The 11,320-nt window shown below is 44.0% G+C and overlaps 1 protein-coding gene across 4 annotated transcripts in view; it reads left to right on the top strand.

The window, feature by feature from the left end:
* The first annotated feature begins 259 nt into the window (after window positions 1-259).
* PPP1R9A (protein phosphatase 1 regulatory subunit 9A) overlaps window positions 260-11,320 on the top strand; it is a 134,168-nt gene continuing 123,107 nt past the window's right edge. For all 4 annotated transcript variants that reach the window (XM_040057171.2, XM_040057166.2, XM_040057157.2 and 1 more), the window contains exons 1-2: window positions 260-369; window positions 1,483-3,172. In XM_040057171.2, the coding sequence (XP_039913105.1) occupies window positions 1,709-3,172 (1,464 nt within the window). In that variant the 5' untranslated portion in view covers window positions 260-369; window positions 1,483-1,708. The remainder of the gene's footprint in view (window positions 370-1,482; window positions 3,173-11,320) is intronic.

The raw sequence follows: 11,320 nt of genomic DNA, 5'->3' as shown, positions 1-11,320 counted from the left end.
GTCACCCGCGGGCGGCGGCGGCGGCGGGCGGCCCCGCGGCGGGCGGCGGCGGCGGCTCGGGGCGCGTCCCGCGGCGGGGGCGCGGCGGGGGGCGCGGCGGCCGAGGGGCGGGCGGCGGGCGGGAGCGCGGCCGCGGCGGCCGCGGCGCCTCATCCTCCCCCGCGCCGCCGCCGCGGGTGTGCGCGCGGAGCCGCGTCCGTGCCCCCGCCGCCGCCGCCGCCGCCGCCGCTGCCTGCAATGGCGTTGAGGCGACGCGGCGGCTGCTGCCTCCTGTCAGGCGGGCGGCGGCAGCGGCCGCTCTGCGCAGAGGAGGCGCGGGGGCAGCGCTGAGTCGGGCGGCCGGGGGTGTCCGTCGCGGCTGTCGGCTGGGTAAGGCAGCGTGCTCGCTCGGCGGCACGGGCACCGGGCACCGCGGGGAGCGGCGCTGGCACCGGGCTTTTGTTTCACGGGGGCGGCGGGCGCCCGTCCGGGCACTGCCCCGCCGCAAGGTGCTGCCGCCCGAGGCTCCGCGGCTCCGGCCCAACGGGGCGGCGCGGCCGCCCGAGGAGGAGCCGCCGCGGGGGCTCCGGCGCTGCCCTCTCGGGTTGAGTTTGTCGCCTTCTGCGAGGGCTGCACGGCTCGCCGAGGGTCTGTGCCGTGTGGTCGTTCCGGTCGCCGGTGGCGATCGGCGGGAGCGGAGCCGGAGACGCGCGGGGACGGGCGCGTCGCTCTCGGCGCGGCGGCCGCGGGCTCCCGGTACCGGCACCGTGTGTGCAGCGGCCAGGGTGAGGCGTCCCCGCCTCGGCGGCCGCGGCGCGGCAGGGCGAGGGCTGGGGAGCAGGAACGGAGGGGAAGGGAGAGGAGGTTGGCTCGGGAGACCCCCGTGGTGCTCCTCGCTGGGCTGCGGGGGCCGGGGATGAGCCCCTGGGGCCGGGGCGTGGGAGCGGTCCAGTCCCTGGCTCCGTTTCGGCATCTCCTCGTTGGTACATCCAGGATCCTCCAGACGATAAAACCGCTGCCCGTGACAAGGGGCAACTTTCTCTATGGGGATTTCACTCCCTTTACCCTGTCAGCTGAAGATGTTAACTTCGGGTGCAGTTTTTTGTATTCCCTCGAGCTGATGTTTAATTTGCCTTTCTAAGCGTATTATCTTTGATCGTATTTCTACCATTGTGTTTCTCTGAGAGAGCAAGGATTGTCTTGCAGTGCCTCATATTTCATGTCACATTGCCTTTCCTGTGCGTGCATATTTGTGTCATGATACCATACTTGTGAATGGAAAGATATGATTATTTGTTCTTCCACCGTGATGTTATAAATTGTAAATAATGCAACAGTCAGTTTGAAAAAGTTTGTAATGGCAAGTTTTCACATGTCTGTACAGTGTTGGTTTGTATTTTATTTTACTAGTTTTTTGTAAACATGTCAGAAAATGGTAAATGGAAATTGTGACAGATTTGAAGTACCTGACATGGTTTCAGAAAACCCTCCTTTCTATTGCAGGTTAAATCAGCCCTTCTTCTTGAGAGTCCTCAATTGTGCTGCTTTGTCAGAATTGACCGTGTGCATTTAGACATTTGCCTCCAGATCTGTCAAGTATGGCCCTGCTGAAGGGCAGTGGCCCCTGAGGAAACGCACTCCTCAAGCAGAATCTCTGCTGTCTGTCACAAACTACTGAGAGCAGTACTGCAGAAACTATGCAAGCAGGTTTCACGCTCCTGAAATAAACATGATGAAAACAGAGTCTTCAGGAGAAAGGTCCACCCTCCGAAGTGCCTCTCCTCACAGAAATGCTTACAGAACTGAGTTCCAGGCACTGAAAAGCACCTTTGACAAACCGAAATCAGATGGAGACCAAAAAGCGAAAGAGGAAGGAGAGGCCTCACAGAGCAGGGGAAGGAAATATGGCTCAAATGTCAATAGGATCAAGAACTTATTTATGCAGATGGGCATGGAACCCACTGAAAGTGCTGGAGTTGCCCCTAAAACCAGGGGAAAAGGTGGCCCTCCTTCACCTCAAAGACGGATTAGGCCCAAAGAATTTGTAGAAAAAGCGGATGGTTCAATTGTAAAGTTGGAATCGTCAGTCTCTGAAAGGATAAGTAGATTTGACACTCTCCATGATGGTCCTTCCTATTCCAAGTTTACTGAAACTCGGAAGATGTTTGAGCGAAATGCTCATGACACGGGACATTCAAATCGCTATTCCCCAAAGAAAGAGAAGGTCATTTCTAATGAACTTCCAGATGAGTGGTGCAGCTCTAAGTCTCACAGAGGCAGCACTGATTCACTGGACAGTCTTAGCCCAAGGACAGAGACTGTCTCTCCAACTGTGAGTCAGCTCAGCGCAGTTTTTGAAAACACTGACTCACACAATGTAATCGTAGAAAAGTCGGAAAACAACGAAGAGTACTCTGTAACTGGTCACTATCCATTAAACCTCTCATCTACTGTCACAAATATCTCTGCCCCAGCTGCAAACCTTGAGGGTTTCAGTCCTTTGAAAGAGGTCAGCACGTGGTCTCCCCCAGCCAAGCAGAGTACAGGTGTGATGTCTGTTGAGAACTCTCAGCAGACTAACACACCTTTAACACCAAGACAGAAAGTGTCCACAGGCACTTCAGCAGGTTCAAGAACAACTGAAGAAATAAAGAAGAGCGCAGAGGCAAGTGCTGATTCTGTTGAGAGTTCTGCAGCAGGTCAGCAGGATTTGGTTGGTGTGCTTGACAGTGAAAGATCTGTGGACAGCTGTCTTAGGAGTAAGTCAAAAACAGAGAGAGGAGTTTTGGTGCAACAGAAGGACCGGTCAGAACACACAGAAGGTATCTTTGATCGGCCTGAAGCTGCAGAGTTAACAAGAAGTGTGGCTTCAGGTGGTGATTTTGCCACAGATGCAATTTCAGATGCTAATGAGTCCCATTATGATGAGGCAAGTGAAAAAGATGGGCATGAAGATACTAATAATTTTCAGAGTTCCCATGTGTACATGCACTCTGACTACAATGTCTATCGGGTACGATCCAGATATAATTCTGACTGGGGAGAGACAGGTACGGAACAGGATGATCTGGATGACAGTGATGAAAATAACTGTTATGAACCTGATATGGAATATTCTGAAATTAGTGGATTGCCAGATGAAGATGAAATCCCAGCCAACCGAAAAATACAGTTTAGCCGGGCTCCAATTAAGGTAAAGTTTCTTATGTTGCCTTTTTTTTTTTTTTTTTTGCACTTTGGTTTGTTTTCAAGTGCAGCTTTATTTGAAGGAGATTTTGACATTTGATCTCGCCTCTAAAAAGATTTCAATGGATCTTTTGATACATGTTTTTATTGCAGTTAGCCAGTGAACATAATTAAAAATGAAGTAAGGCGATTGAGCTCTGATGATCTCATGTAATTTCCTAGATTTCTTGATGACTGATTCAACCAGCAGAATTTGAGAATGACAGCTGGGCTTGTTAAGTTCAAGAATTTTAACATGCATGTTTTGACTTCTATGACTGAACTGGAACCATGTTGTGAGATGTCAGTGTGGGTATTTTGTGAGTTTTGTGCCGCTTGTTTCATTTCCTTTGAAATCACAGCTTCTTTAGATGGAAAGGCTTTTCCTCAGCTCTCAGCATATTCTGAAAGTACCTGTATTTAAAGACTGTGTCCTGAAGTACAATGTGATTCTGTAGTAGAGAACTCAAATAGTATAATCTCAATTAGTATCATCTTTTCTAGTTGCGTTGTCACCTATTTAAAACTTGTAAAGCATTTATATATTTTGAGAGAGAGCGTGTATCTTAGTACTACAGAAGGGTGAAGTCAGTTGACTGAAATACCTAGGGAAGGGTGTGCTTTTTGCAGAGCTGTTATGCTTTGTTTTTAAGTACCTTGAAATTACCACTAAGAATATAGTTTCTAGTACTTTTCATTTCAAGAAGAAATACCTGGTCAATAGCTTGTTGCATTTTGTTGTACCAGATTTTCACTGCTGAGTCTCAGGGTTAAATTTAAAAGTATTTTACTTCCAAGTTGGTTTTAGTGCATGTGTGCAGTAGTTTGACCCTGGTTGGAGATGCCACGTGTCTCTAATGGACAATTCAAAACCATAGCAATTCTTGCAGAAATGGCTTCTTGAAACAGAAATATGCCATGGAGTACTTGAAAGGAAACATTTTAAAATTAAATATTTTTAATTGAAGTTGACTGTTTTCATTGTGTGATTTTAGCAATGAAAATTGCTAAGTCAATGAACAGAAGTTCCAGTGTTAAACATGAAGTAATGTGATTTACAAAATCTGCATTCACACTGCCTGTGATTTAAAGTAGGGTACGATGTATATTGTATTTTGAAGCTTTCATCTGAATAAAACAACCAGACTTTCATATTTGTTTGTCATGGGGTGGAGGGAAAAAATGGTCTTTCTTCATGCTTTGAAAATGGCATTTTTCACACTGGAAGAAAATATTTCAACACAAGATAACTGATTTTTCTTTTAATTTTAGTTTGTTAGTGTTTTTATCAGGCTTGCTGAAAAATTCTAAGTATTTTTGTTCCCTCTTGATTATCCCCATAATTAAAGTAGCTGGTCTTCTTCAGTTCTTGGGTGGAGATGAAGTGGGGAAAACTGATTACGAAGGAAGTTATCTCCTTCGCGGCTTTCCTGCTCAGGCTAATAGACAAGATGCACTGATAGACAAGATTATGTTCTCTCCTCTGAAAGATCTACCTATTGTTTATGATTGTTTCAACAGATGAGAATCCAGAAAGTGACTCCACTAATTTTATTCTTGAGGTGGTCAGACTTCTGCTGTTTCTGAAAGAGCTAATAGTGACATTTTTACTTCAGTATATTGCTGTTGTCTGAATCATGCTGTCATGCCAACTACACTAAGAGTATTTTCTCAATTATTTGTATTTTTCTTTTCAAGTTTTTTATGCTGTGTTCTTTTCAGATTACATATTGTACAGTAATAATAACAGTCTATCAGGAAAATGCTCTAAAAGTAATTTTTGTAAATAATACATTTGTCATGGGTTTAAGCATAAAGCGCTCTTAAGCTTATCCAAAGTGAAAGAAACATTGCTTTAATTATTCTATCATCTTTATTGTAGATGGGAAGAAAACAGAGCAAAAGCTGTGCTGGGAGAGAGCAGAGTAGGAGGGGTTGGGAGGTTTGGGAGATCCCCTGCTTTTTGTCCTGGGTGCCTCCAGTGCATGAGATCTGTTAGTCATGTGCGGAAGCAGAAGTGAGGCCACGTGGAAGGCTGGTCCTAGCAGGAGGAACTGCAGCAGAAGTTGTGGAAAATTAAAAGCTGCCTCTCGAGCTGTCCTCCCTTCTCTCCGCGATTCCCTCGGCAGTGTGAAGCTGTGTGAGCCAGGGGCATCAGGTCACTGCCAGGGGCATCAGGTCACCACCCGGCATGCCACCCCAGGCAGGGACCCAGGAGGGGCAGCTGGAGAATCCCCTGGAGGGCCCTTGTGGCTCCCGAATCTCTGGGCTCCTGTGCTCCTTCTCCAGCAGCGCTGCCCATGGGGCACACTGCTGGGAGGCTGGGACCTGGCTCCGGCTGGAGGTTTCTGTGCAGCACAGCTACCAGTGAGCAGTGCAGGCGGCAAGGGGGACTTGTGTTCTCTCCCCTCACACGGTGCAAGCGGATGAACTTACCCAGTCACTCCCTGTGCCCATCTGTCGCTCGGGGATGTTGCTTCTGACTGAATAGACAGCAACTGTTGAAGGATTTTTCTGTTCTACACAATTTTGTGTGTTAGTGGGCATGACTGGTTTCATTAATACTTAGCTGAACATCATCTCATGCGTGGCGTGGTTGCAAGAGAGGAAAACACAAAGCAATATAGGAGTATTTTCTGAACTGTTGGAAACTGATTTGTCTTTATGAAAATGATGCAATTTGTACTTAACTGTTCTGCTAGATACTGGTGTGCTGTTCTGCTAGATACTGGTGTGCACTGTCCAACCCAAACTCTAGATGTTTAGTTTTGATTTCAGTATTGTACCTTCAGTGTCCTCCTACAGGAGTACTCTGAAATAATTGACAAAGTTGGCATTTGAATGTGTGAACTGTGGTATCAGTGGGTAGTTATTGCCATAAAGTTGTTACTTGAAGGTCTCAACAGGTTTAGGTAAACATCTTTGGACTATTTTTCTGTGTGATTTTTTCAGGCGGACATGTAAGAGACTTTTTTGTCGCTTTAAGGAAAATGCTGAGGACTATAAGAAGCAGTGAAGTGTAGGCAGAAGGATAAATAAATAAAATCTTACCAAACTGATAAAGGCTGATTTCTACTTGTCTCCCAAGCAGGAAAAAGACTCAGTTATTGAGAAACTCACTATCAAGAAGATGACTCAAGTCAATGCATGCAGGAAATTCTACTGTGTTACAGTCTGTAATTTTGCTATCACAGATCCCATGCTTCATGGGCCATTTGCTCTGCTCTAGGATTATGCGATATATTTGCTGATTTCATCTCTGTTGAAAGTCCTTTTAGGAGTAGGTGACTGCCCAGAGGCCACTGCAGGCTTGGAGAGTTTCTAGGTATTTGGAGTGTGGTATTGGTGACGTGGGCAGCTGTGTGTGTCTGTGGGAGCTTGGTGCTGTTAATAAAAAGGAGTACAAAAGGGCCCAAGAGCGGCAGTGGACAGGAGTGTGTTGCTAAACAAAGGATGTGAACATTTCTCTAGCTGTTCATATGACTGTTTATGTAGTGATATAGAGGCCGTTATCAGCACTGGCTTGCTCTTGTGCTGAGGTATTGTGTTTGTGCTCAGGGATAGAACTGAAGATCTCCAGGGCAAGTGTATGAGGTGGAAAAGTTAAGTAAATGGGATAAGGGAAAACATACCCTGCTTTTTCCAGGGATACTTTTCTGCCAAAGAAACAGAACAGCACTCCCCACCCCACCTTCCCCCCTTCCCATTCCAGCACTCACTGATTTATTGATCTTTCATTGGATTTTGCAGGGTTTCCTGAGGGCTGGGTTATGTACTGCTTTCCAGACACAGTGGGCTTACTGGGCAAGGTTTGCCTGTAATGCAGAATTCATTAACTCGTGGCTTTCCACACCCTAAGAAATGGAAATGTATTGATTGTACAAATCATAAGTTGTTTTTTTGAGGCATGCTTCCTCCATCCTGGATATAATCAGGATGAAGAGTAACATTCACCTTTTCTTTTTGCAAGTCCATAGTTTCTACTGCCCTGATAGCTGATGGCTGCATCTTCAGTTAGTGCCTGATTTCTGGCACCAGCTACACTTTGAACCATTTAAAGCTGTTAACAGCGATTTGTGTCTCCTGCTGAGCCTCCTTTTGCAACCTTCTGCTCCACTGACTCTGTCCTACCAGCCAAGGAGTTGGGTATTATGTGATCAGACCGTATGGCAGACAGCAGGGGACTTGTGGTGCTGCTAAGGGGTTTGGCCCAAGCTGCTGCTGCAGTTTTTAGTGCTCTGTAAGGCTTCCTTAGGGTGCAGTGGTGAAGGGACACCTTGCAGACCTCTCTTGTGCTTTGAGGGTAGGTGGGAGAGAGGGTAGTATGAAAGGAGAGTATATAGCAAGTGGCTCTTCCAACCTTCAGCCAATTCTATATGAAGAGAATGTAATCACTAGTGCCTGTGCTTCTTATTGTGCTTCCTCTCTTTTGTCATGCAGCGTAACTGAATTTTATACCCCATAACATTTCAGTTTTTCAGATCATATCTTGTTCAAATGATCTTCAGGAATTGGAACTTGTACTCTTTCTTGCCTTTGAAGAAAACTTAAAAGTGCTGTGATAATAGTTTAGTAGAACATAAATGAAATTTGTATTTAACAGTTGCTTTGAATTTTTTTTATGAGCAACATTTTTTTTACAAATTTATTCTAAAATTCATTTCAAGGAATAAGTCTTTCTTTCAGTTATTCCTCATTTCTGAAGGGATCTGAAAGACCATTTAGTTCCAAGCCCCCTGCCATTGGCAGGGACTCCTTCCACTAGACCAGGCTGCTCCGTTCCATCCAATCTGGCCTTGAACATTTTCATGTTCAAGGACGGGGTATCAACAGCTTCTCTGGGCAACATGTTCCAGTGTCTTACACCCTCACAGTAATGAATCTTTTCCTAATATGTAATTTAAACTTAGCCTCTTTCAGTTTGATGCTATTCCGTCTTGTAAATGTTTCTCTCCATCTTTCTTGTAGGCTTTTTCCCTTTTCCAGGCTGAACAATCCCAACTGTCTCTGCCTTTCCTCATAGGAAAGGTGTTCCATCACTCTAATCAGCTTAGTGGCCTTGCTCTGGGGGCAGAATCCCCTCCTTCTCCCTGCTGCCCACACTGATTTGGATGCAGCCCAGGACACGTTTGGCTCTCTGGGCTGTGAGTACACATGGCTGGGTCATGTCCAGCTTCTCACCCACCAGCACCCCCAGGTCCTTCTGGGCAGGGCTGCTCCTGATCCCTTCATTCCCCTACTCCATATTGATACCAGGAGCTGCCCCAACAAAATATATTCAGGAATGTAAATAGTGGTGAAAGAATCTGAAACAATCTGGCACTAATTACATTGGAAATATTTAATCTAAAATATAATTATTCTTTATATAATAGCCATCATAATAAAGTATGCTGAAAACATTTTCAAGTCGTAGTGTAAAAAAGAAGTATTTCTTTGCCTGATGCAATGCTCAGTATTGTATTTATCATATTGTACATGTTGTGAAAATGTTGAAGAACTATTTTGGATTATAGGAATTGTAAGAGAAGGTTACTCATCCACAAGCACTGTAGAGTCCAAACTTTTCACTTCTATATGTGTTTTACTTAAATGAATACAGAGTTGGATTTTGATGATCTCCACATTTTTCACCCCCAGTGAGCTTGTGATTCTATAAAGTAGTCACAGTGCGTGTTAGGACACTTGTTTAAGGCCAGTATAGAAGACAGGAGTTTTTGAGACTTTGTTAGATTTGAAATGGTTATGGAATCTGAGAAATTCTTCCAATTCTGAATGGGTTAACTATGAAAGCTAAAAAAAGATGCGTAGCTCTTTCTGAAATCACTGAAAGAATATTTTGATTTCCTTAAATTTGGTTCACTACTTCAGCTCCTGTGTCCACATGGAAGCCTAAAAGATAAGAGAACTAATATGTATCCTCAAATACTGATAGTTGAGTAGCTGTGGAGCCAACCAAGGACTGTTGGTAATAACATTCTGTGAGAAAGATCAGGATGTTTCTGAAGAAGGAGCCATACCGAGGAAGGGCAGCACTTCGCTGAGACTAATGTTGTTGTTTGGGCTCCTAGAGATAAGCACACCACCATACAGCACAAATGCAGGAATGAGGTTGAGAATTGGGCCTGAAATGTTGACCAAAGGCCAATCCAGTCATCAAGACTGGTCATCATTTGATGGTCATAAGGACTACCTAAGACAGGTAAAGCCCTCCAACCCATTTCCAAAAAGGTCTAGAAGATCAGACTGCTCATGATAGCTAATTGGCATAGAAAGTGAGAAACGTCTCCAGGGTGGACGTAATTTACTAATAAAATTTTGTAAGCTCTTGCCGACCCTCTGATGTTTGTTGTTCCTTTTGGCCACGAGTATCTCTGAATATTGGCTGCTTCCTTCCCGGTAAGGGTGGGATGCCATAGTCTATGCTTAGTTTACAGTGTTAGGAAGGGATGATAGTTTTAGCTAAAGCATGAAACTAAGTATTAGGTAGGCTTAGTCTCTGACTCCTATAGTGTTGAATCTATCACTGAACTTTTGTGCTTATATTCAAATTTCATAAAATGGGCAGCAAGCCGGTAATAATTTCATTCATCTCGATGTGTGAAGTAGTTTGGCATATAGAGCTATTGGTTGGGTAGCTTGGAACATGTCTGTTCTGCTGCATAAAATGAACTTATACTTTTTTCCAGGTATTGTCATGTATGGGGCGTTCTACTGACTTTAATAATAAAATGTGTTGTACTGCAAGGATTGTCCTGCTAACTTGGATCATTCATAAAAAATAACTGTTAAAAACCAGGTTCTTTGCTCTGGTAATATGCTCTTTTGAAAGATCTTTTATGAAAGGCAGAACATTTTATATGTATTGCTCAAGGAAAGGAATGAGAAGTAAATATTAAGGATTCAAAGACTAGATGCACTCAGATAGCAAATAGTGAAGAGCTAAAGCATTTCAGAAGTTACTGTTTTGACTCAGTGACTCCAGGAACAAAGATACCTCATTATTGCTGAGGAATTTTGTGCCTTCACTGATGAGTCTTTTGCACACAATTTCAAATGCAAAAGGGTTTTCTTAAGTATACATGGAATTATCCGACTACAGTAAATGGAATAAAGTTATTTCCCTGTCACAATATGCTGTGGAGTCTTTAACTCTTATATAAAAGTCATAATTTCACTACTAATTCTAGGGATCAGCAATTCCTGGATGCAGTGTTCACACACGTAGTTCTTGAACTAAAACCAAATAATGTTTCCTAAAACCTGGGTTTCATAAATAGAGAGCATCTAGAAGGACTGTATGTAGAAACAGAATTTGGATTAAATAATTTGCATCAGAGGTTTATGTGGTTTAGATTGAAAGGGGTTTCCAGTTAAAGGTTTTGAATGTCAAGAATGCAGACTGAGAAACTGTAGGGAAATGGTTTGAAATTAGCTGAACCAGAGAGCAAAGGGAACTCTTTGATTCAGTGTTACAAAAAGGGTGTAGGATTTTTATCCCAAGAAAAAAGGACTGCACAAGCAGAATGGTTGCAGACCTAATCAGGAGAAAAGGCAGCCAAAGAGAACATTATAAGTTAGCCAAGAACTTGGAAGGAGTGGCAAAAGTGGTTGTTGAAAAAAGTGAAGAATGTCATAGAGTTCAAAAGTCTTAAATGTGACTAAGAAGTTGCCAGAAGTCAAGCTGAGTTTGACCTTGTAAAGGAAAATAGTCCAACTAGTAAAAAGCTATTCATCCATTAAAAATTCAACAAGAAAGGAAGGTGGGTGTTATGCAGTGAGTATGAAGTTAAGGTCAGAATCATCACCCCCAGTTTATTGTGGAAATTCGTATAGTGAAATTAAGAAGAAACTTAGTGGTTTCTAGTGCTTGGGTTTGTGTGGGGCTGGGTCAGAGAAGCTGTGTTTTAGAAAATATTGTAGCAAGTATTTCAAAACAAAGACAATTGAAATAGAGATAGAGATGGTTTTAACTGCAGAAGGGCAAATTTAATAGCTGTTTTTCAGAAAGTAGAAAAAAGGTGGTTCTGGCTGCCTGAAAATTACTAATTTTTTCCCCCATAGCAAAGCAACAGAACACTTTTTAAAGAATCAAAGGCAGAGAGGCAAATAGAAT

The sequence above is a fragment of the Hirundo rustica genome, chromosome 1 (genome assembly GCF_015227805.2).
Source record: "Hirundo rustica isolate bHirRus1 chromosome 1, bHirRus1.pri.v3, whole genome shotgun sequence".
In the NCBI taxonomy this organism is placed as follows: domain Eukaryota; kingdom Metazoa; phylum Chordata; class Aves; order Passeriformes; family Hirundinidae; genus Hirundo; species Hirundo rustica.
This window is presented reverse-complemented; position numbering and strand designations above follow the sequence as displayed.